General features: G+C 40.9%; 1 protein-coding gene across 2 annotated transcripts in view; it reads right to left on the bottom strand.

Annotated features, from left to right (window-relative positions):
- NLGN4X (neuroligin 4 X-linked) overlaps window positions 1-27,160 on the bottom strand; it is a 333,330-nt gene that overhangs the window by 215,964 nt on the left and 90,206 nt on the right. Inside the window, exon 2 of one of the 2 annotated variants that reach the window (XM_082245257.1) lies at window positions 23,473-23,532. The exons of the other annotated variant lie outside the window; for it this stretch is intronic. Within the exon in view, the coding sequence (XP_082101383.1) occupies window positions 23,473-23,532 (60 nt within the window). The remainder of the gene's footprint in view (window positions 1-23,472; window positions 23,533-27,160) is intronic. 2 annotated transcript variants of the gene reach the window in all.

Consider the following 27,160-nt stretch of genomic DNA (forward strand, 5'->3'; position numbering starts at 1 on the left):
ATATATATATATATAGACAGGAATGTGAACCAGTTTCTGGTGGCATCCATGTATGGTCCAGGTATGTGATTGTTAAGGAATGTAAAATATAATAGCCAATTTTAAGTAGTCTCTGCCTTTTTTGGATCAGTTCTCTTAACAGTAATTCATAGAAACCTAAATATGGAAATATGAAAATCATTGGGGTTGATTTACTTAAAGTATATCTAAAGGAAAGTAATAGAAGGGAAATCATCCAATGGGACACATAAGGCAAAAAGAAAAAAAAACTGACAGCGGTTTTAACTTTTATCCCTCCCTCACTCTATCCAAAATGAAAAAAAAAAAGTTGTGCAAATAGTTCTACTCTGTAAGTTGCTCCAGAGCTTAGTAAATGAGGTAAAGCTACACTTTACAAAGAATACCCAATCAATTGCAAGGAACATTTAAAAAAATGCATTTTGCTTGCAAATGTTTGGATGATGGAAGTCAACAAAGATCCCTCTGGAGTAATTGCACTTGCAAAGTCCTCAGTCTATGTGCCTGTAGTAAATGAACCCCATTACATGTAGCAAAATACAGTATATCTATTTTCTACAGTCATTTCGCCAGATTTTTTTGGAGACTTTTTTTGTGTATATGCAGCATATCCATTATTTGCTGCAAACCTCTCAATCACTCCAAACATAATAAAATGTACACGCATATAAAAATGGTCTAATCCCTTGTTAGAACATATGTCAGATGTAGTGGGGATACATTACTTATTCAAAGCTATTTTTAGAGATATAGTTGGCTCAAATATTCACAAGACAGAATGTGATTATGAATAGACAAGTATCCTAACAAAGATGTGGAACTCGAGCTGTTAGGGGGTGTCATCAATTTGAAGGTTTGACAGAGGGATACCAGAGTGACACTTTGAAGAACATAAGAGAATGACAATGGCTATTCTACCCTAGGTTTCCTCCAGAGGTTACCAGGGGAAAATATTATAAAAAATTACACGCTGATATATAAATACCTTTCTTCCACCAATAAAAAAAATGTTACATTTTTTATTGGTGGAAGAAGGGGATTTATATTTGTCATTTTTTAAATTGTTTTCATTCAATATTTGACATTTATTTTTGTATGTACCTAATTGAACTTAGTCGTATGTATGAACGTATTTTGTATGTACCCAATTGAACTTTTTTGATATACCACATGTGTCCTGTGAGAACAGCTTCCTTTTGACTGGTATTTCAGTCATCTTTTTCCTTTTGTATTATTACATATGCTGCAGGGACCGCTCTGACTTAGTTAGTTGGCATGGTTTATGGTTTAAACCATTTTACCACTTTATTAGGAATAAAAACTGGCAGTAGTTCTAATTTTTTTCCACTGTATTCATCCTACTGGATATTGCATGAGATAAAATACTGCATGGTTTCATGAGAAAAATACTGCATATTTTGATAAAATACTGCATGTAGTATTTTAATAGCATTTTTTTGGGGGAATTGCTATACAAAAATTGAAAAATCCTATGAGCTATTTTACAGCAAATTTTAAAGAGGGAAATCATGCTTTGTGAATGGAGCCCAATGTTTCCTTACAGAAACCTCTATTACTGTATAAGTGAGCTGAAGTCCGACACTCCAGATTAGGGCAGAAAAGGGTATTTTAACCCTTGCTGCAGCAAATGCCATGTAAATAAAGAGTAAAAGAACATTATATTTAATATTTTGCATGTAGTATGGCTGCATTGCAGCATACAATTGTGAGAGTTCAATTGGGTCTAAGTCTCCTTGAAAAAAGTCTTGGTGCTGATTAAAACAAATGATGTCTAAAATTTATTTTAGAAAATTACGCACAAAATTGCCAATCTGTGGTGATATGCTCACATGTTCCTTAGCTTCAAAAATTAATTTGAATACTTAGTGTTATTACAATCCTCCTGCTTTGTGTATCACATTTTAAGGCATAATTTTCAAAATGTCTGCTTATATACTTTGTACCCGAATCTACAGTCTGTACACAATGTACACAAAGTTTAATAAAATTTCCTACTAGGGAAATAATGAAAATATACACAACAATATAGTATGCATGTACAGTATATTGTAACAATTCTGTTCACACATAAAAACATGGAAAATGGAATGTATATATTCATCACAGCAAATGATAAAAATAACTTTTTTTGGAACCTACTCAAAAATAAAATGACTGGTAGAATAAGATGATGGCTTTGGACAACATGTTTCGGCTCAATTCACAAAGCTCACATACCAGAATAAGTATCCTTATTTTCAAAAAGGTGACAGGTATTTTCACTTGAGCCCAAACAAATTAGAAAATTACAAACACATGGTTAAAATAGGCGGGTGTTAAATCTATTTGATCTGAGCTATTTTTCTGGCTCTTATACAGTACATGAGCCCTTAATTGGTTGCAGTCATATCATTTTTTTTTCTACATTTCCATTGTCCTGTATTCATGCATTATCTAGCATTTGGTCATTAAAAATAATGAATGTGAGCTGTATTTATAATTCTTTTGTTGGTGTTTCTATTTTATCTAAGAAAAATATATTATATCAGCACTATAATCACGTTCTGAGAAAGGAAATATTGTGTGATATTTAAAAACTTTAAAGTGTGCAAAGAAGTAGAACTAGAAACGCATTCACTTTTATACACAAAATTATACTATGTCAAAAGGCAATAAAGTTAATCTACTTTCACAGCAGTTTTCCTTGCTGCCATAGTATTAAAGCTACATATTACATTAGCTCTAAAGTACAGCTTGAATAAATTACATTCTAATGCAACACTAAAATGAAAAGGGTTATGCCTGTGACATTTTGAATATGTAACTAACCCAGTTTACATAGGAAAGCATAATAGCTGTGCTTAAAACCTTATAGATTAAACATATTGTAAAAACCTATTGAACATGCATTACATTGCAAATGCACTAAAATTATGATTTTTAAATCTGTTTCAATCAGCAAATATATTTTAAGGTGGTGCATTGTTGCACAGTCATATATTAAAGTATGTCTACATTTAAAGCTGAGCAAAGCATTTTGGGATTTGCATAATCTTAAAGTATTAAAACTACTTCAAGATTCCCCATAGAAAAAAAGTTATCTGCTGTTAAGGTGGTTTTGGGAAAATATATAGTATTTTGCATTACTGCATAATGTCTAGGTTTGTTATTTAGAAATAAGTTTAAAGTATTATTTTATACAAAGAAAATAATATAGAAATACATTTTATAGATGCAGACATTTTAAAAAATATTACATTGTAGAGTATTTACAAATGTTACTCCATAATTCCAGGGGGAAAAGGGCACATCCATGGTCCTTTAGAACAAAAAACCCAATGACAGATCAATGCACAATGCAATCCATATCAAGGCTTTAAGGGAACTCTCTTGATTTTTTGTGTCTCAAAAGGAAGAAGGACTCATCATTTTGAAGCCAACTATCTTTTTTTAATAGTCCTGGATGAAGAACTACATTTTTAAGAAAAATCCTATATTTAATGTATACCCTTTTAAATTTGAATTCCCATGAAAAAAAGTCCTTAGGCTCTATTTGCTTGTGTCAACTTGAATAAAAGCATTAAAAAACTATCATATATTGGAAGATTTCCCCATCAAACTGGAGACCTCAAGAAAAAAAAGATCTTGGTCATGAGAGTAATATACAGATCACGATAAGGTATTTGGAATGTCAACCTGTTCTAATGGCACATCTGTTGGAGCTGCAACTGATGCATTGCTAGCAGACTTGGGTTGAACCCCCTTGGTTCGATTCACATCAGAACTCTTGAACATGGCAAAAGTTTGGACCCGAACTGCAAACCCTATTAAAGTCTATGGAACCCCAACTTGAAAAAGTACATTGCCCTGGGGGACACAATCCAAAAAACGTTTTTAAAGGAGCAGTGATTTTAATGATGTTTAAAGTGTAACAATAAAAATGAAAAATTCCTTTAACTATAGTGCTTGAGGGGTCCTTTTAGTCTGCCTGTAAAATGGAGCATTGGTATCATGTATAGAACCTGCTGCAGCACAACTGACATTTATAAAGAAAAAAAAACATTTAAATAGATTTTCCTGGCTGCAAGCTTTCAAACCATTGCTGGCAATACATAAATGTGAAAAAAAGGCGTGGGAGTCCCCCCAATCCCTACTAGGCCCGTTGGGTCTGGTATGGACTTAAAGGGGAACCCCACGCCACAATACAAAAAAAAACGGAGTGGGTCCCCCCAGAATCCATATCAGAGCCCTAGGGGAACCTGCCCACCAATATTTTTTTTTAAATGGCATGGGGTCCCCCAAAATTCATACCAGACCCTTATCCGAGCATGCAGTCTGAAAGGCCAGGAAAGTGGGGAATAAGTGCTCCCCCTCCCGATCCAGACCAAGCCACATGCCCTCAACATGGAGGGGGTTGCTTTGTCCCCCCCCCACCCCAAAGCTTCCCAATATTGATGGGGATAAGGGCCTCTTCCTCCCAACCCTGGGTGGTGGTGGGGGTCTGTGGGCAAGGGGCTTATCGGAATTTGAAAGCCACCTTTAACAAGGGGACGTCAGATCCTGCCCCTCTTGGTGAATGAGCATGGGGTACATTGTACCTCTACTCGTTCACCAAAAAAAAGTGTCAAAAAGAAATAAAAACACACACAGTTTTTAACAATTCCTTTATTAAAAATTAAAAAAACAATGTCCCCCAATGTAGATCTATTGTCAATCATGATCCCACTTACTGTCGGACCCGAAAAAAAAAGCTCCGCTTGTGATGAAGGCTACCCCACCTTCTGTCTGCTCCGTGTGAAATTTCTTAAATAGGTAAGGGGCACCCCCCTTGTGACATCACTGACCCAGAATGCATTGGTTGGTGATGTCACCAGGTGACGTCAGCAGGTGGATCCTCCCCTTACCTATTTAAACCCCTCAAGAACTGTCACACGGCAGAGCAGGCCAACAGCAGGAAGCCTTTGTCGGGGCTAGAGCTTTTATTTTCAGGTCCGGCAGTACGGCAGGTGTCATGATTGACAATGGATTTTTTAATAAATAAATTGTCAAAAGCTGTGTGTGTGTGTTTTATTTGTTTTTGACGCTTTTTTTGGTGAATATGTAGGGGTACAATATACCCCTACTCATTCACATGGAGGGAGGGCTGGGATTCCGATAAGCCCTTGACTGCAGACCCCCACAACCCCTGCCAAGGGTTGTGAGGAAGAGGCCCTTGTCTCCACCAACATGGGGACAAGGTGCTTTGGGGTAGGGGCAGATCAACCCCCTATGTTGAGGTCATGTGGCCTGATATGTTTCAGGAGGGGGGCTCTCGTTCTATCCCCCTTTTCCTGGCCTACCAGACTGCATGCTCGGATAAGGGTCTGGTATGAATTCTGAGGGGGACCCCACACCATTTGTTTTTGTTTTTTTTGCATAGGGGTTCCCCTCCAAATGCAACATCTATGCTGTTTTTTTTTTATTTTGGCATGTGGTTCCCTTTAAAATCCATATCAGACCCAAAGCAATCCAAAAAAATCTGTATACAGCACTAAATGTAATGTAATGCTGTTAAACACGCCACTACACTATAATCATACTACACTATAATCACACTACACTGACGCTCTACACTCATCACAATAACACTAACAAGCTATCACTGAGCTCTGCTCTATCTATCTCCAACAAAACACTGCAAAAGGTTTCCAGTGTGAAGGAACCTTTTATAGTGTAGGGTGGGACTATGAGCATTGAGCCATGATTAGGCAAAGTCATCATGACTTTGTATAATCAAAGTTCTGACAGTGCTTTTGTGTCCTGATTGGGCAAAGCCTTGCACCTGACCAGCGCTCAGGTGCACTGCTTCCGCAAATTAGGGCCCTAGAATGCACTGTGTAGAAGTGCTTTGTGGGGCACATGGCTGGCAAACATCCCGCCGAATGCTCTGCAAATTTGGGAATTCGTTGAACAGGCGAACAGGCGATATTCAGGCTAAACTTTTTCTTGGCTCGAACTGTTCGCCCAACTCTAATTGCTAGCTATAACAGGCTGTAAGTGCACCTATGTGGCAGGGAATAGAAGCAATGTAGAGAGCAGATATAAAGAGAGGGGGGGGGGGGTATTGTGCTTCAGGGAGATAGTTATTTTAAATTCAAATCAAAATTACACCGTTTATCATATATGTTATACCATCATGGATAACATCAATATGTGAAAAAACAGTGATATTCCAGTGGATCCCTTTATCCAACAGTGCTTGCGTGCATATAAATGATATAAATTAAATAAAAATATTTTATATAATGATTAAAGTGCAAACTAAAATAAGGTGCTTATAGGTATAACCGGTGGTGTAAAAATTTAAAATTTATATAAAGATTGAAACCTGTTATAATAAAGCTCTGCGTGTGCAAAAATTGTGCAAATAATCAATCCTTAATAAAAGGTGTAAAAAAATATTGTGCAATTAATCAGCTTAACATATTTCCAGTGCACGTTATGGAAGGTATATGGTGTTTTCAAAGAAAAAATAAATAAATAAATAAATAGATGGGGTTTAGGTGTTATAGTGTCCAATATATGTGATGACTCACAGTTTTTCTTTATATAATTCTTATGGTCCTTATTCAATCCAATGGCTTCCTCCACCTTTGGGGTAGTGAATGATAGTGCTCTCACACTTATCACACTTGATAGTGTGATAGTGTGATAATGATAGTGCTCTCACACTTATCACACTTATAGGTGTGCTACCTGCTCACCTCAATTCCTTTATAGTTGCGCCTGTGTTAAATGAGCCTGGGTGGCTCTCTTTTCCTCCACTCCCACTATGGCCTCGGGCTCTTATGGGGGGGTTATTGCTCCTTTAATATATGTAAAATATGGATTAATTTATATGCATGCAAGCACTTTTGGATAAAGGAATCCACTGGAATATCACTGTTATTTTCACATATTGATGTTATTCATGATGGTATAACATATATGATAAACAGTGTAATTTTGATTTGAATTTATAATAACTATCTCCCTGAAGTGCAATACTCCCCCTTCTTTATATCTATTTAAAACTGTGAAGGTACTGTATTTGCAGCATGAGTGGCACATAATTTTATTTTATTTATTCTATCCCCGTGATTGCGCAATAATCATTTTTACATACTGTACATTAGTGTAGAGAGCAGGGTGTATTGCTAGATTAGTGAATGCATTTTTATGCTAAGGTGATAGAAAAACATAACTATACACAAAAGTGAGTACACCCCTCACATTTTTGTAAAAATTTTATTATATCTTTTCATGTGACAACACTGAAGAAATGACACTTTGGTACAATGTAAACTAGTGGGTGTACAACTTGTATAACAGTGTAAATTTGCTGTCCCCTCAAAATAACTCAACTCACAGCCATTATTGTCTAAACCGCTTGCAACAAAAGTGAGTACACCCAGGGGCGGACTGACAACTCATGGGGCCCCTGGGCAAAAGGAGGTTATGGGGCCCTCTGTGTCTCTGCCCACACACAAGCCACACCCACACAAAGCCCCACCTACATATTGCACTGCCCGCATTACATGCATTTTTGTGGCAGCCATCCTTCACATATTGCTGCTCAACTGCACAGAAGGGCCCATCAGCGGAATCTCTCGAGCCCTCAGGTTCAAGAATGGGCCAATGCCCAATTCTTGCCTGCAACTTAGGCTTATGGAGATTCCTATTGCCATTGCTGGGAAGCAACCAAACACCTGACAGGTTTAAAGATGGCATCTATCTGAGAACCTGTCAGGTGCCTGATGGCTTTCAAACCATACCTCTGAGGACCTCAATGAGCCTGATCATTACCTTATTGCAGCTCAGCTGCATAAAGGAGGCATTTAAATATCTACCCCAGTATTGTCTGGGTGGTAGTCCCTAGCTTCTTTTCTGGGCACTTCCAAGTTTAAAGGTGGCCCCATGCACAGCAGCCATCTTTATGACGCAACCAGGGGCATTTTATGAAAGCAGCTGGCCTGTGTGCAAGATCATATTTGGGCCCTAATGCCAGAGAAAAAAGTTTGGCGTGCTTAGCACACTGTGGCAAAAATTGGGTGTGGTTTTGGGGGCAGTAAGTAGCGCCTGCTGGTTGCATAGTACAGTAATGATGCCCAATGATTGAGGGGATAGATGCCTTGTGCACTTGGCTCCTTTCTGATAGGGTTTCCAACCCCCCACCCCACCCAACTTCACAGGAAATCTATTGACAAAGCACATTTTTTTACTGAGAACCTGAGATATAACAAAAACTTCTATTAGAAACTAAAGGGGGAAGAGGGGGCTGGAAGGATAGAGACATAGGAGGGGAGAGGGATGAGAGATAGGAATAGGAGGGAGAGAGAGAGAGATGGGAGAAATAGGAAAGTAGGAGATGTTTGGAGGAAGTGGAGAGAGGGAGGTGGGGGGTGAAAGAGAGAGAAGGTATGAGAGATGAGAGGGGGCTGAGAGAGAGGGGGTGAGGAAGAGAGAGGGGATGAGAGCGGGGTGAGAGAGAGAAGGTAAGAGAGATGGGGGTGAGAGTGGGGAGATGGAGAGTGGAGGGGTGAGAGAAAGAGAGGGAGTGAGAGAGAAAGGAGTGAGGGAGAGAGGCGATGAGAGAAGGAGGGGGTGAGAGAGGGAGGTGAGAAAGAGAGGGAGCGGAGGGTGAGAGAAAGGCATGAGGGAGAGAGAAGGAGGATTCAAGAGAGAGGGTAAGAAAGAGAGAGAGGGTGAGAGAGAAAGAGAGGGATGAGAGAGAGAGGAATGAAGGAGAGCATGAGGGTGTGAAGCGGAGAGGGGATGAGGGAGAAAGACTGGGTAAGGGAGAGAGGGAAAAATAGCAAAAAGTGGGGCACACCGACCTAGTGCATTACCACTAAAACCATTTATTAAAATAGTAAAACATATAAAATATACTCACAAAACAAGTGTGAGTGATACACACATCGACATAATTAATTTGAAGTCTCCAAGGTAGCCAGGCACTGCGTGATGCTGGATGGATACGTTTTACTATTATAATAAATGGTTTTAGTGGTAATGCACTAGGTCGGTGCGCCCCTCTTTTTGTTATTTTTTCCAGTTTGTATCGGATACCCTTGGTCCTGAGGTGGCAGCAAGACCCTAAGTCATACCCATCCAAGCCTGTTGGAAACTTTCCTCTCTCTTCCCATATACTACACTTAAGCGCAGGAGAATTGAACTACATATTTGAGAGAGAGAGAGGGGCAAAAGGTAGAGAGAGGGGGGATGAGGCAGAGACAGGGAGTGAGAGAGAGAGAGGGGGGTGAGGGAGAGGGGGTTTACAGAGGTGGTGGTAAGAGAGAGTGATTGGGACAATCAGTTGTGTTGTGCAGAAGTCAGGTGGATACACAGCTGATAGTCCTACTGAATAGACTGTTAGAATTTGTATTATGGCAAGAAAAAGCAGCTAAGTACAGGAAAACGAGTGGCCATCATTACTTTAGGAAATGAAGGTCAGTCAGTCTGAAAAATTGGGAAAACTTTGAAAGTGTCCCAAAGTGCAGTCACAAAAACCATCAAGCACTACAAAGAAACTGGCTCACATGCGGACCGCCCCAGGAAAGGAAGACCAAGAGTCGCCTCTGCTGCGGAGGATAAGTTCATCCTAGTCACCAGCCTTAGAAATCACAGGTTAACAGCAGCTCAGATTAGAGACCAGGTCAATGGCACACGGAGTTCTAGCAGCAGACACATCTCTAGGAGACTGTGTTAATCAGGCCTTCATGGTAGAATATCTGCTAGGAAACCACTGCTAAAGAAAGGCAACAAGCAGAAGAGACTTATTTGGGCTAAAGAACACAAGGAATGGACATTAGACCAGTGGAAATCTGTGCTTTGGTCTGATGAGTCCAAATTTGAGATCTTTGGTTCCAACCACTGTGTCTTTGTGCGGCGCAGAAAAGGTGAACAGATGGACTCTACATGCCTGGTTCCCACTGTGAAGCATGGAGGAGGAGGTGTGATGGTGTGGGGGTGCTTTGCTGGTGACACTGTTGGGGATTTATTCAAAATTGAAGGCATACTGAACCAGCATGGCTACCACAGTATCTTGCAGCGGCATGCTATTCCATCCGGTATGCGTTTAGTTGGACCATCATTTATTTTTCAACAGGACAATGACCCCAAACACACCTCCAGGCTGTGTAAGGGCTATTTGACCAAGAAGGAGAGTTATGGGGTGCTGCGCCAGATGACCTGGCCTCCACAGTCACCGGACCTGAACCCAATCGAGATGGTTTGGGGTGAGCTGGACCGCAGAGTGAAGGCAAAAGGGCCAACAAGTGCTAAGCATCTCTGGGAACTCCTTCAAGACTGTTGGAAGACCATTTCAGGTAACTACCTCTTGAAGTGTGACTCTACAATTTTCACATGAAAATAAAGAAAACTCTTTGAGAAGGTATGTCCAAACTTCTGGTCTGTACTATATATATATATATATATATATATATATATATATATATATATATATATATATATATATATAATTTCATTTAGCTTATCGATTTTTTTTTACCATATATTTGTCTTATATACAGCTTTATTACCAGTATATTACATTTTTAATCATATTTGAATATATCTCTAGTAATAGTAATGGTAATATTGTAATGTAATACTTGATCCTTTTATTTACAGTGCAGCTATTTTAATTGATTTTCTTGTTTTACTCCCTGCTTCCAGTAGTAACATTGTATTCCCTGACACTGGCAGTCTGTAAGGTTTAATCTCCCCTCCCACTTTCGTGCCCCTCCCGCCCATCTAGCTCTGTGCAGCAGCTCAGCATTCTCCCTCCTTTCCCTCCCATGTTCCTCCCTTTCTGCCATTTTGGCTTTTAAGGTCCATCACTTCCTTACACTGTTCATGCATTTGAAGAAGAGGGTAAGTCCCTGGAAACGCATCATGCACACCCCCCTCTTCCGACATCCACCAGGAATTTTGACAGCTGTCATCCTCGTGTGCAGCCTAGAACGCAGATGCCAATACCCATACTTGGAGCTGGCTCACTCCCTGTCATCCTCAGTCTCTGTTTTGCTCAGTGATGTCTACAGCCTCACACTGATTACAGCTGCTTGGTCCCAGGTGTTCCCTATCCATGCTTTTTCATGCTAACTTCTATGTAAGTATGCTGCTTATTTTAACCCCTCTGGCGGTAATCCCGAGCGTGACTCGGGGTGGATTTTTTAGGTTAGGATCGGTAACCCCGAGTCACGCTCGGGGTGGATGTGCAGAGAGCGCAGCGGTGTTCTCTTACCTTCTCCTGGCAATCCAGCGATGATCTCTCATTGCTGTGACCGCCAGCCGAGAGTCCCGCCACTCCTCGGTCCTCCGTCGGTGTGATGACTTCCTAGTTCTGTTCCCTGCAGCACCAATGCTGCATGGGAGCGGAACTAGGGAGGGAAATTAAAAAAAAAAAAAAAACGTTGCACAAAACACAAACACATAACACATTTTATATTATATATATATATATATATATATATATGCATATATATAGATAGATAGATATATATATATATATATATATATATATATATATATATATATATATATATATATATATATATATATATATATATATATATATATATATATGTATATATGTATATATATATATATATATATAATTATATTATTGATTCAATTATAATTCATGCGTTATATATTATATATTATATATATATATATATATATATATATATATATATATATATGCGTGTGTATATATATATATATATATATATATATATATACACACACACACACATATATATATATAATATATAATGCATGAATTATAATCTAATCAATAATATAATTTTATTATATATATTATATATTAAATAATACAATTATATTATTGATTCGATTATAATTCATGCGTTTGTGTTTCAAATTTATTACATCTGGGATGTCTACTAGAGTCTTGTTTTGGTCAGGTTTAAGTCAGTAATTACTAAGAATTGTAGGCCTATAATACATAACGCCACATTTCCATGAAAACAATTGTACCACTTTTGGTATGTAATTCCTGACATAATCATACCGCCAGGGAGGTTAATAAAGTGTTTTTAATTTGATACTGACCTCATGGCTCCTGCTATTCTTTTTCTTTCACATTCAGGTGATCATACCCAGATCTTCTGTGGGAAATGCAGAGGTTCCAGTTCCAGTTCCAGTCGCTTCTTCTGTTTATCCATCTATCCATCCAGTTGCCTCATCCATACCTCCACCCTTTTGATGGTCTACAGATACAGATGAAAGTTCCAATGGTCCAATGACTATGCTTCTCCTAGGAGCGCCGTTTGTACTGTGTAATTGTACACTCTTTGGATCTACATAAAGATGGCCCAGGCTATAAAAAGATTGTAAAGACCCTGAAACTGAGCTGCAGCACAGTGGTCAAAACAATACAGCGGTTTAACAGGACAGGTTCCACTCAGAACAGGCTGTTTAACAGGACAGGTTGACCAAAGAAGTTGAGTACATGTGCTCAGCATCATATCCAGAGGTTGTCTTTGGGAAATAGACATATGAGTGCTGCCAGCATTGCTGGAGAGGTTGTAGGGGTGGGGGGTCAGCCTGTCAGTGCTCAGACCATACTCCGCACACTGCATCAAATTGGTCTGCTTGGCTGTCGTCCCAGAAGGAAGCCTCTTCTAAAGATGATGCACAAGAAAGCCCGCACACAGTTTGCTGAAGACAAGCAGACTAAGGACATGGATTACTGGAACCATGTCCTATGGTCTGATGATACCAAGATAAATGTATTTGGTTCAGATGGTGTCAAGAGTGTGTGGTGGCAACCAGGTGAGGAGTACAAAGATAAGTGTGTCTTGCCTACAGTCAAGCATGGTGGTGGGAGTGTCATTGTCTTGGGCTGCATGAGTGCTGCCAGCGTGGGGAGGTACAGTTCATTGAGGGAACCATGAATGCCAACATGTACTGTGACATACTGAAGTGGAGCATGATCCCCTCCCTTTGGAGACTGGGCCTCAGGGCAGTATTCCAACATGATAACAACCCCAAACACACCTCAAAGACGACCACTGCCTTGCTAAAGATGATGAGGGTAAAGGTGATGGACTGACCAAGCATGTCTCCAGTCCTAAACCCTATTTAGCATCTGTAGGGCATCCACAAATGAAAGGTGGAGGAGCGCAAGGTCTTTACCATCCACCAGCTTTGTGATATTGTCATGGAGGAGTGGAAGAGGACTCCAGTGGTAACCTGTGAAGCTCTGGTGAACTCCATTCCCAAGAGGGTAAAGGCAGTGCTGGAAAATAATGGTGGCCACATAAAATTACACTTTGGGCCCAATTTAGACATTTCCACTTAGAAGTGTACTCACTTTTGTTGCCAGCGGTTTAGACATTAATGGCTGAGCGTTAAGTTATTATGAGAGGACAGAAAATACACACTGTTATGCAAGCTGTACACTCACTACTTTACATTGTAGCAAAGTGTCATTTCTTCAGTGTTGTTACATGAAAAGATATAATAAAATATTTACAAAAATGATAGGAGGATGGTGACAGGAGGTAACATTTTTAAGAATAAATAAAGTTAGGCTTTTCCTCCTCTTTAATTCATTAGCATGATTGCAAGACAAAAATAGAATTCACAGATTGACAGTGCAAATAAATTGTAACTGTTTTGATCAATCAGTTAAAATGTTTGAAAACACAACAGTTCATATTCCTGATATGTGCCTGCTGTAGCATGTACTTTTGAGAAAAAGTATCCTGTTCTCTTTGTATTGCTACCTTTGTGTGAAATTCTGGTGTTCCTGCCAGCCCCCCTGCTTTCCTATTAAAACTGACCATGCTTAGCAGGAGAACACAGAGTTCTGTAGCTATGCTGGGAACTCAGTGTGCTCTCCTCCTATTAACATTTAAGCATAAAACCGCTGCTCAGTATAGCTGATCCTAGTGTGGATGTATACATGTGAAAGCTTCAGTCAATGCCACTCCTCAGGCCACACCCTCTGCAGAGGCGTACCTAGGGTCTCCAGCGCCCTTGGCGAGGAACTGTATTGGCCCCCCTAAAGCGAGAGAGAGAGATGGGGGGGGGGTTTACAGAGCGAGGAGGTGACAGTGAGAGAGAGATCAGGTGGCAGGGAGAGAGAAAGAGAGAGATGGCAGGTAACAGGAAGAGAGAGAGAGAGAAAGAGGGCATGTGACAGGGAGAGAGAGAGAGGGCAGGTGACAGAGAGAGAGAGAGCAGGTAACAGGAAGAGAGAGAGAGAGGGCAGGTGACAGGGAGAGAGAAAGAGAGAGAGAGGGCAGGTGACAGGGAGAGAGAGAGAGAAAGAGAGAGAGAGAGAAAGAGGACATGTGACAGGGAGAGAGAGAGAGGGCAGGTGACAGGGAGAGAGAGAGAAAGAGAGAGAGAAAAAGAGGGCATGTGACAGGGAGAGAGAGAGAGGGCAGGTGACAGAGAGAGAGAGCAGGTAACAGGGAGAGAGAGAGGGCAGGTGACAGGGAGAGAGGGAGAGAGAGAGAGAGAGCAGGTGACAGGAAGAGAGAGAGAAAAAGAGAGAGAGAGGGAAGGTGACAGGGAGAGAGAGAGAGAGAGAGAGAGAGAGAGAGAGAGAGAGGGCAGGTGACATGGAGAGAGAGAGAGAGAGAGCTGTAGATTGAACCATCAATTGAAGTAGTCCATATAAAAGTCCAATAAGAAATTGAAATGAAGAGTCTTGTGCAGGTACCGCTTACCAGAAACTGAATAAAAGGAAGCCAAATAATAGAATAACTCCAACTATCCTCAGGAAGTGAGACACAATGGACCTCAACGGTTCCGGTGTGGATCTCCTCAGTGGGACGTTATATGAAATAAAGGAAAGCAAACACCATAGTGTAAATCCGAGAGATAAATTGGGAATGGCACCCAAAATTAAATAAATGACTTGTGCAGGTACCGCTTACCAGAAATTAAAAAAGAAATTGCCAAATAATGGAAGGTGACTCCAACAAGCCTCAGGAAATAAGATCAGGGGACCTCACGGTTCCGGTGTAGATCTCCAGCAGTGTGATGTTATATGATGTTATATGAAATAAAAAAGGCAAACGGCATTGCGTAAAACTAAAAACCAAAAAATAAAAGAAACGCCCAAAGTGAAAAGAAACACAGGGTTTCCGGTGCTAAAATTGAATAAGTGTGGATAGGTGAAACACAGACACCACCAGACTCAATAGGTACCCCTTATCGAATGTTGCCAGGTGATAGCAAAAGGATTATAAAGACACCTTCCCCAGTGGAAATAGCCGCTTACCAGAATGACCTTAATGGAGAGCGTGGGTCCCTACACCTACAGATCTACAAAGCATCTATTGGCAAGTGTGAGGTTTGTTTGAGAATACCAGGGTAATCCCTACAACTTTATCCTGAGCCCTTATGGTGGAGTCTTCAGCGGAGGTCTTAGCTGAGTGTCCATTTGAACCCCTGCCTACTAATTATCTGGAGCTGGTAAGAGTACCCACACCTATTGTCGACCCTCTGGTTTGCACGATTGGGACCCCCTCCTTTTCCCACGCTCTCCATTAAGGTCATTCTGGTAAGCGGCTATTTCCACTGGGGAAGGTGTCTTTATAATCCTTTTGCTATCACCTGACAACATTCGGTAAGGGGTACCTATTGAGTCTGGTGGTGTCTGTGTTTCACCTATCCACACTTATTCAATTTTAGCACCGGAACCCCTGTGTTTCTTTTCACTTTGGGTGTTTCTTTTATTTTTTGTTTTTTGGTTTTACGCTATGGCGTTTGCCTTTTTTATTTCATATAACATCATATAACATCACACTGCTGGAGATCTACACCGGAACCGTGAGGTCCCCCGATCTTATTTCCTGAGGCTTGTTGGAGTCACCTTCCATTATTTGGCCATTTCTTTTTTATTTCTGGTAAGCGGTACCTGCACAAGTCATTTATTTAATTTTGGGTGCCATTCCCAATTTATCTCTTGGATTTACACTATGGTGTTTGCTTTCCTTTATTTCATATAACGTCCCACTGAGGAGATCCACACCAGAACCGTTGAGGTCCATCGTGTCTCACTTCCTGAGGATAGTTGGAGTTATTCTATTATTTGGCTTCCTTTTATTCAGTTTCTGGTAAGCGGTACCTGCACAAGTCTCTTCATTTCAATTTCTTATTGGACTTTTTTATGGACTACTTCAATTGATGGTTCAATCTACAGCACAACTTGTTTTATACATTTTTGTTTTGTGGTGTCGGTCGCACTTGAAGTTGCTGCTTTTTTGTTTTTTGAATTAGCGCAGTTGTTCCTTTCTTTTTACAGAGAGAGAGAGAGGGCAGGTGACAGGGAGAGAGAGAGAGAGAGAGAGAGAGAGGGCAGGTGACAGGGAGAGAGAGAGGGCAGGTGACAGGGAGGGAGAGAGGGCAGATCACAGGGAGGGAGAGAGAGAGAAGAGGAGGACAGAGCCAGGTGGACAGGAGAGAGGGAGTGCAGCCAGGTGGGGGCTGGGGAAGAACAGAGCCAGGTGGGTAGGAGAGGGGGGGTACAGCCAGGTGGAGGGGTGGTGCAGCCAGATGGGGGCTGGGGGGAGAACAGAGCCAGGTGGGTAGGAGAGGGGGGGTGCAGCCAGGTGGACAGGAGAGGGGGAGTGCAGCCAGGTGGGGGCTGGGGGGAGAACAGAGCCAGGTGGGTAGGAGAGGGGGGTACAGCCAGGTGGAGGGGGGGTGCAGCCAGGTGGACAGGAGAGGGGGAGTGCAGCCAGGTGGGGGCTGGGGGGAGAACAGAGCCAGGTGGGTAGGAGAGGGGGGGTACAGCCAGGTGGAGGGGGGGGTGCAGTCAGGTGGACAGGAGAGGGGGAGTGCAGCCAGGTGGGGGCTGGGGGGAGAACACAGCCAGGTGGGTAGGAGAGGGGGGGGTGAAGCCAGGTGGACAGGAGAGGGGGAGTGCAGCCAGGTGGGGGCTGGGGGAGAACAGAACCAGGTGTGTAGGAGAGGGGGGGTACAGCCAGGTGGAGGGGGGGTGCAGTCAGGTGGACAGGAGAGGGGGAGTGCAGCCAGGTGGGGGCTGGGGGAGAACAGAGCCAGGTGGGTAGGAGAGGGGGGGTGCAGCCAGGTGGAGGGGGGGTGCAGTCAGGTGGACAGGAGAGGGGGAGTGCAGCCAGGTGGGGGCTGGGGGGGAGGCAGGCAGCGGTAGTCACATCACAGAGAACTGCAAACTGTCTGCCGCGATGGCTGTCAGTGCTTCCTGATGTCTCCATCCTACCTCACCTCATCCCGACCCGAGTCCCGCAGACACACACTATCTCCCCCCCATCACTGGGCGCGCTCCAATCAGCACAGCTGCAGCATCTCGCGCTCATCATTCTCAGCAGCCGCGTGCAGCCGGTGGGTGGGGACAGTCACCTTCGAGCGAGAACACAGAGCAGGGGGCGGGGCGGGCCGGATCACATCTAAAGCGCAGAAGGCGAGGTGAAGGAAAGGGGGGGGGGCACCGGCTTCTGGGGGCACAGGCTGAACGGAGCAGCGGTAAAGTGGTAGTTCACTGCTACAGTGCCAATGTTTTTGCACCCCCCCCCTCGGCCTGCGGCCCTGGCCGGCGCCGTTCTGGCCAACCCCACAGTACGCCCCTGACCCTCTGGCATATATCGCTCCACCAGGGTTTAATTATAGTCCTGAGTGCCAATGAGGCTCTACACCTCCCCCTGGTACGGTATCACCAAGTTATTAATCTCCTCCAACGATCAGTCTTGTCACTGGGAATATTAGTGTGCTTCTGCTTCTCCTCCCCCCCAGCTCTTATGCATCTGAGAACAGAGGGAATGCGATCACTTTTAATAAAGGGAAAAAAGGTAGTTATAATGTGTGTATATACTGTATGTATGTATGTATATATATATATATATATATATATATATATATATATATATATATATATTATATATATATATATATATACTCAAATGTTTTGCCTTTCAGTTCTATTTTAAACCGAATGGGTTGTTTTACAAGTTGAGGGTTTACAATCACTTTACGTAATACATCACAACAACTGGGAGAAAGCTGTTGTTATCAGATTTGTAACATTTTCCCTGGTAACACCATGCTTGAAAAGGGAAGGGATGGGCTTCTCGCTGAAATGGACAGAACCTGAAAGTTAAAACTGGGACTGCTATTTCTGTAACCTATTATCTATTGTCATTTAAATCCATGTTATTTTTCATTCTTTTTTCATTTTCAGTGTGTGCATTATTTTACTGGTAGTATGTCAAGAAACTTAAATTGTATATATGATCAGTTTTCCAGGGATATTTCAAATAAATTTTAAATTAACAGGGGCAGACAAGTCTAAGCCCCATAGCATTACCATGAGCCATAAAGTTTTCTTAAAATTAGGCAAAAGAACAAGTAAGTTTAAACATATATTTTTTTTAATATTTTTTACATTTATTTTTTTTAATATATTTTCCTGCATATAGCCTTCTGAAGTCCTGACATATCGCTGGAACACAACTATTGAAAATTTTGGGTAGGCGGCGCGCATGAGTGCTGCCGGCGGCTCACTTCTGCTGTGATTACACACAGCGAAAGCCAATCAACAGGTGCAGGGTACTCAATGTCCTTCAGTACCCGCCAAACATCAGGCAGAGTGTAAACAAGGCAGATCACAATTCTGACAGGAGGGAAGGGATGGAGTTTGGGTTTCTGCAAAGCAGGGAATAAATTCCATCTCTTCCCCTAGTAAAAGCACTTCACACAGTATAGTAAAACACTGGCTAGGCACAAAGGTAACCCTTCAATCGCCCCTGATGTTAACCCCTTCTCAGCTAGTGTCATTAGTACAGTGACAGTGAATATTTTTAGCACTCATCACTGGATTCCTGTCACTTGTCCCCAAAAATTGTCAAACGTTTTAGTTAGTGTCAGAATGTCCGCCGCAATATTGCAGTCCCACTATAAGTCGCTGATCACCACCATTACTAGTAAAAAATATATAAATAAATATATCCCAGACGTTATAACTTTTGCGCAAAGCAATCAATATATGCTTTTTGGGATTTTTTTTGTTATCAAAAATATGTAGTAGAATACATATTGCCTTGATTTTATGAAGAAATTCGATTTTTTCAATGTTTTTATTAGATTGTTGTAGATTGTAAATTGTATAGGTACAGGAAGCAAAAAATATAGGTTTTTTTCCCCCCCAAAAAAAACACAGAAGTGGTCAAACGGCATCAAAAGAAAGCTCTATTTGTGGGAAAATTACATACATTTCATAAATTTACAGTGTTGCATGACCACGCAATTGTCAGTTAAAGTAACGCATTACCGTATCGCAAAAAATGGCCTGGTCATGAAGGGAGGGTAATTCTTCCAGAGGTCAATTGGATAAACAAAATGTATTTTACATGATTGCATTATAATATGCATAAGGCCAAATAGCCAGGGTCACATGAGCCATGCATGACATTTAAAATTCTTTCTATTTCTCACAGAATGTATATTATCTTTAAATTTGAATGCTTCAACACAGATTAGACCTCATAAACCAAACAGGGCTGTACATACACAGCACAGCCCTAAAAAGATTTGACCAAGTACAAATATGCAATGCATACAGGACACATAACAATCTCTAGCTGCATAATGTCTAACAAAAGGGGAATATTCTAAAACGAATGCACACAAAATCTAGTGCAGCTGTGCTTGGTAACTAATCAGTTTCAAACTTTAGCTTGTTAAATTAGGTTTTGACAATAAAACCTAGAAGCTGATTGGTTACAATATACAGCTGCACCAGATTCTGTGTGCACCAATCTTAGTAAATATCTCCCAAAGTATGGATAACAGAGTTGTCAGTAAGGACTACCTGTGAGTGAATCTCTATTTGCAATGTGATGGCTTTAAGACACAAAAGGTTGATTTACTAAGGGCAAATAGACTGTTAATTTTGCAAATGAAGTTGCACTTTCCAAGATCATTTTTCTAAGTTTAGCGAATGAGGTGAAGCTTTGCAGACTTCCATCATTCAACCAAGTGCAAGCAAAATGCTGTTTTTTATTTTTTTTTCCTTTGAAAAGTGCAATTACACCACATTCACTAAAGCCTAGGGAAGATTCCATTTCAAAGCACAACTTTTCTTGCAAAGTGAACAGCCTATTTGCTTTTAGCAGGGGCTGACCGGCAACATTCAGCTCAGGGGGCAAGTACAATCCAGAGGCCGATGGTGCAACATCTCGGCCCCCTCCCACTCTCCCTCTTCCCGGCCTCCTTCTAACCCCCATTCCAGGCTGAAGCTCCGCTCCAGGTACTCCCTACCCTCCGGATTCACAGCCTGGCCAGGTCGCCTGACAGGTCGCCCCAGTGTGAACGGAGTCTAAATGGGAAAGCATAAATTGTTTTAGTTTACTGGAATTGTAACAGGTTTATGTTATACTGCATTTATTAGATAAAGTCTTTAAATGAGCTTTGCAATTTTAACAAGAAAATGTAAAATACTTGACTTGTTGCTCTCTTTCTGGGATTTCTTGACCCCCACTAATCAACTGCTTATCTTCTGTATAAAAGCAAGTCTGAGAATGCTCAAGTGCTTAGAGCAGTTTGGCCATTTTTGCTGCAATCTAACTTCATCTTAACAAACCCATTAAAAAATCTGAGTTAAATCAAGCTGAAAAAGGTGGAGCAACTCTACATAATTCAGAAGCAAAGTAACTGATGCTTTGAAGTAGATGTGAACTCTATCTGGATGAAATATATTTTGCTGAAGCACTGCATCGTGCTCTGTTGCCATTGTTACTTGTTTTCACTTTTCTTTATCCCTTGTTGAATATCAATACTAGTGATCTCCTGCTGCCTCTTTTCAGCCACTTCCTGTCTACATGCATGTGCTCCAGCAACTGCTGCACTGCATGTATAAGCTTGACTTCCCCTGGTGACAACAGTGAACCATATCTGTGAAATGTGAATCAATGTGGCTGCTTCTAGTCTCCACTGTGAAAGTGCGTGGCAGGGTGACAACCCAAGCAAACATTTGGGAGACAAGGACAGAAGTATGTCACCCTTTAACAGAAGCTACAGTGTCTCACCATTAGTGAGTCTGGTGTCTATCTGCCAACATCCCAATATGTTCTGAAAGCAAAATGATCCCCCCTGGGAATTGGGACTCACACCCCACTGTGATATGGAGACAATATGCACACATGACGTTCAATGCAACTAGGATGTGTAATTCTACTTTTATGTGAATTATTGTACATATGTACTATATTAATACTACTATTATAATACATATGTACTAAAGTTTTTACTACATTAATGTCTTGTCTGCCCTTAAGTCCCAATTCCCAGGGGGATCATTTTGCTTCCGTTTAACAGAAAGTGCCCGAAAAAAGACTTTGTTGTCAGGATTAGCAAGTATTATTTTAACCTTTTAGCGCCAGCCGCTCCCGATGCTTAAAGAGATCTGAGAAGTCAGGAGGCGAAGCGCAGCTTAAGATCACATGACCGCTGTGATTGGCTGTCATGGCAGTCACATGGTCCAAAAACTCCCGATCACAACAAACGACTGGGAGCTTTCTGTTAGGGGGCGGTAACTGTGCTGCGCACTCTCAGCACAGATGTATGCACAGCAATTAACTCAACTATGCGGCCGCTTGTCGCTAAGGACCATGCGCAGAGAGGCCACATATTTGCATATGGCCAGCGCTAAGGGGTTATTAACAACTGCAGATTTAAAAATGTAAGAAAAAATTAAATTGCTTTACTACCTTAATATTTATTTGAGATTTTTTTGATTGGTTTACAAAAATTTATATGGCAGGGATGCCACATCTAAATGCTTGTTGTTTATTGTTATTATTTACTGAAACACAGCATGTTCTAGTTTCAATTTTCTATTTAAGAACACAAGGATTGGTTTAATAAAGTGGCTTTGAATCATAAATCCACCACCCTGTCTCCCCACCTTGTCCAATCAGAGAGTGCTTTGCATTTATTTCGAAAATGCAGAGAGCTGCTCACCTCCTGTATTCAGTAGTCAGAAGTGAAGACCTGGTGTATACAAGGCAAATTAACGCAAATATGCGGCCACTTGGCGCTAAGGACCATGCACTGAGAGGCCACATATTTGTGTATGGCCAGCGCCAAGGGGTTATTAAAAAAAATAAATTTAAAAATGTAAAAAAATGTAAATTGCTTTACTACATTAATATTTATTTGAAATATTTTTGATTGGTTTTACAAAAATTTATATGGCAGGGATGCCACATCTAAGCGCCGGTTCACACTACCGCGACGCTACTTCCCGGGGCGACCTCCGAGCGGCCGCCATGGACTTCATAACATTGAAGTCTATGGCGGTCGCCTCCTGGTCGCCCCAAAGAAGCTCCGGACCCTTTTTCTAGGTCGGAGCGACTTGTGTCGCTCCTATTAGAACGGGTCCGCAGCTTCCCTATGGGAGGCGACCTGCGGCGACCTGTGAGGTGACCAGGTCGCCTCACAGGTCGCCCTAGTGTGAACCGAGGCTGAATGCTTGCTGTTTATTGTTATTATTTACTGAAACACAGAATGTTCTAGTTTCAATTCTCTATTTAAGAACACAAGGATTGGTTTATTAAAGTAGCTTTGAATCATAAATCCACCACCATGCCTCCCCACCTTATCCAATCAGAGAGTGCCTTGCATTTATTTTGAAAATGCAGAGAGCTGCTGACCTCCTGTGTTCAGTAGTCAGAAGTGCACCTGCTCAGCACAAGACCTGGAATCACGTGGACATCACTGTAGTAGCAGTGTCAACTTCAGTGATTTCAAGGTTTCTAGAGGACCAGTCTTTGATAGTATACCCAAGTTGGACCAATGTAACTATGTATAAAATATCCATGCCTAGAATTTTTCTTTAACACAATGAATTGCGTTAAAAATCACTTCAATTATCCAATATTGTGAAAAGCAAGTTATTGTGTACAGGTTCTCAACTCCTTTAGTAAATATCAAGCCAACAATGATGCAGTTCAGCGATGCTACTAGTTAGGTTGGTATGTGACCATACTCTGAAGTTAATGAAACTTCATTCTTCAGAAATGAAGGTAGGGGAGTCTGTTTCTATCAAAAAAGCATGCAATACTGATTTTTATCATACTATTATTGAGCAAATTTTCACAGCTAGTACAACAAGCCCAAAATATTTATAGTTTAAAGAGCTCAATTTTGCCATACACGACCAATGATAGATGATAGCACAATTTGTTTTTAATCATGCATTTCAAAAGAAAAAAAAAATGTAAATGCATTTACAGATTTAAAATTGAATTTAAAATAAGTGTTTTCAAATAAAAAGGAAAATATTTCTTATCAAAGGAAAAATAAGTAAAAATCAAGAAAATTAGGGGACAGGAGAAAAAAATCTAAGACTCAAAAAAAAAAAAAAAAAAAACATGCATCACATTGAGTGTGAATATAAAAAAATACCTTCATCTTCACCACGATCATTATTGGCTATATCATCAGCTTGTTTCTTTGTGTTGGCTCCTAGAGGTTATAGTAAGAAGAATAAAAAAAAGGGAAAAAAAGATAATTCAAATACAGTACTTGGTTTCAAAAGAATGGAAAAAAAGTGCTGAAAAAAATTTTGGGATACAAAATGTAACAACATGTTACATTGTATGTAAAACTATTAAAATAAATAATGAATAAAAAAGATCAATGTAAAAAAAAAAATGTGTTTTCCAAGAAGAGAAAGTGAAATGATAATTTGCTATTTAGTAGCTTCATTTAAATGTTCTGTTATAAAAAAATAAAAAAAAATAAAATAAAGTATCAAAAATGACAGAATTGTTTAAGAAAATATATATTTTTTTATGAACAAAAGAAAAATGTTCACAAGAGAAGATGATTCAAGGCACACTGTAAAAGTTGTCATAAAAAGATTCAGACATGTTAGCCATCTGTACAGTGTTTGTTCCATAATAAAAGGAAAATGAAAGAATAGGGAAGGTATAGTAAATCTAAAATTGTTCAGTACATATGCATCTAGCAAATAGTAACAGGTGCACCCCCCATAGAATGCTATTTTGTTCTTAAAAGTGTACAGAAAGCCAACACATTTCAGGTATCTGCATACTTTTTTTTATCAGAGCTTTATCTTTTGCACTCAGGCATTGCCCCTCATTTACAAGTGGTGCATTCAAAATCTTTGGTAAATCCATTTCTAGACTAGGAGAAAACTGCAGTTTCTGTTTTCGGAAGTGAGCAGCCAAGTTGAATTGGGCTCATAGTTTTTTTTTTTTTTGTTTTTTTTCTCATATCTAAATAAAATTGTTTTCTATTATTGTTAATGTACTGTATGCATTTTAACAGCACAACAGATTTTTATTATGTATGTAATGTTTTCCTCTTTCCTAAATAATAATGACAATATACAAATCAGAAAGACAAACCCACTTTGTGTTTAAAAAGGATTTGTCAGCAACAAAGCAACAATTGAAAATTTGTAGCATTTACATGTTTTGACTGTCAGTGCCTAGTTTAATCATACACTGTATTGGTAGGCCAACTTTAAGTGCCACTTAGAAAAACACTTACAGTGTTAAGTTATCTTGGTTTTCCAGGCACATAGAAGAAACACCTCCAACCCGTATTCAGCTTTTATGCTGTTTTCTTCAAAAGCGTCAGACAGTTAAATAAAAGGTGCCTAAATCACTGATTTTACACTGATAATTACTTGTTAGGGGTCAAGCATTAGGTAGGTGGTTAAACATTTTTGTTCAGGATCTCTTTGCAACATTTTAAAGCAGAGCATTTTAAAACTTTGAGAAGAGATCCAGGATATATTCTTAAGTGTCAGGATTAAGGAGCTTTAATATGATTTGTTCATAGTAAGAAGACTGGTGCTGGTCTGAAGACCCACTAAGTGTAAAGTGGTTGAGATTGCAGCCATTAAGAAGGTGAGGTGATCCTGTTCCACCTTAGACTGCTACAACTGTACTTGCCAGTGTTAGCATGTGAAAAAATAATTCTGTCTTGTATCATTTGGTTCTGCAGCATAAAAGGTACATACAGATCAGTTGGCAGCTGGTGCTTTGGAGGGGGGCAGGAGCACCATTCCCCCCATCTATGCGTCCGGCCCCCTAATCTAAATGCGGGGTGCAGGATGCATGGAGTTCAATGTTTTTTTTTTCTGAAGCACATGATAAGAGCCAGAGGCTCTAATAGGCTTCAAAAAAGGCTGGGCTCGGGACGCAGAGCACTGCACCTCGAGCCCACCCATTTGTGTGACAATTGCGAATTAATATCCAGCCACCACTGATACAGATAATAAATTAGCCTGCAAGGCCCAAAGCTGTAAATGAACAAGTGCAGTATAAGAAATCAAAACCTTTTAGAGTCATTTGTGCAATTATATGGAGACAGAGAGATTATAAACCAAATTAAACTAATGAACACAACAAGTAGCCAAAGATTCCTACACCCTCTAAGCTTCTAATCATAGAAGGCCCAGGAGATCTCGGGCTAGGGGAAGGGAGCGTCGCCAGGGCCCCTCCAACCCGGTGAGGAACAGACACACCACACTCATGGAATCAAACTGTGGAAGTGGAGACCCCAACAGGGGTATCTGGAGACCCAGAAGGCCCCCCTCCAGCCCCCCATCCAAAGCCACCTGTATAGCTAATGTCAGAGCCAGGGCTGCTTGAATCATAAAGAGAGGCATAAGAGGAATCAAAGATCAACTCTCATGCCCAAGAAAACACCTTGTGCTAGGCTATCAAAATATAAGAGAGTGAGAGGAAGAAAAAGAGTTCCCCTTTGGAAACAAGTGTTTAACCTTCTGAGCACTCAATATAGGAACATGAGTAGCTGAAAAAATATTTCTCAATTAGGGATAAAGAATAGATGAAACGTTAAGAGAGAGAAGAAGGGGGGGGGGGGGCAAGTGGCTTTTAGAGAAAGAAAAGTCAATGAGCAAGGGGAGGGGAAGTAGGTCTGCCGGGAGTGTCCCTTTGGGGCAATACAATGTCTGGGTACAAGGGAACTCCAACATAAAGTGCCCAAGTTTACCAGGCTGCTTCAAACTTTCACACTCTATCTTGAAGTTTAGCAACAAGTTGTTCCTGGGACATGATCCAGGAGACCTTCCATTTTGTTGCTGATATTGAGACCGAGGGCTTCTTCTAGGCTCCGGCTATGGAATTTTAGCTCCCAAAAACATAAAGAAGATCAAGGTATGAGTATGTTAGGGGTTTTGTTTACCCTGTAGTTCAAGAGGGCTAACAGTGGATCCTGAGGAACAACACCCCTAGTTACTTTCCATATTAGGTGGAGATATTTATTCCAATAACCTCTAAAACAGGGGCAAGACCATCATGTGTGAAACATGGAGCAAACTAGATTACACCCTCTGAAGCACAGGGGAGAAGCATCTGGGTAGCTCCTAGCTAATCTGATGGGGACATAATGCCAGCTAGTGAGTATTTTATTTCAATAGTTCTTTATTGAATTTTTCAGATGAATAACAGGTGAGTCGGTTATCCAATTGTTACACACATCAGATGATCTGACTAGAGCATAAGAAAAAGGAATAAACATGGTGGAACTTAACAGGTTAAATGTTACAGGAACTTATACTGGTTGTTTACGTTTACAATACTAGCTCCAGTCAGAGGGGGAAGGGAGTTGGGGGGTGCGGGATAGGGGGGGGGGAGGGAGGGGGCAGGTAGAAAAGTGGGGATGCACCAGCGGGTGAGTAGGTAGGTTGTACGATAGTGGAGAAGATAGAAGGGGGAAGGGAAGGCAGTAAGTTAAGTAGAACAGAAATACACATCAGTAAACCGTAATAGAGAACACTCAATTAGGCACTGTGCATTTAGGATGAGAGAACCAAGAAGACCATTATGCTAGAAAATTTTCCAGAGTAAAATTATTCTTTGCCACTACCCTCTCCATCTCGCATTGGAAATTTAGATCTGTTAATGTATTGGAGATGGTAGGGGGTTCTGTTTTTTTCCAAAGTTTGGTCATGTTAAGTTTTTCCGCTAGGAGTACATGTATTATTACTGCTCGCTGCTTTGGTGGGAATTTTCTATCCCTAGGTGTAGTAAAGCTAAGGAGGGGTTTGAAGCTATTTGGGATTGGGCTATGGAGGAGCTAAGGGCAAATACCT

The sequence above is a fragment of the Pelophylax lessonae genome (assembly GCF_965119305.1).
Source record: "Pelophylax lessonae genome assembly, chromosome: 2".
Classification (NCBI taxonomy): Eukaryota; Metazoa; Chordata; class Amphibia; order Anura; family Ranidae; genus Pelophylax; species Pelophylax lessonae.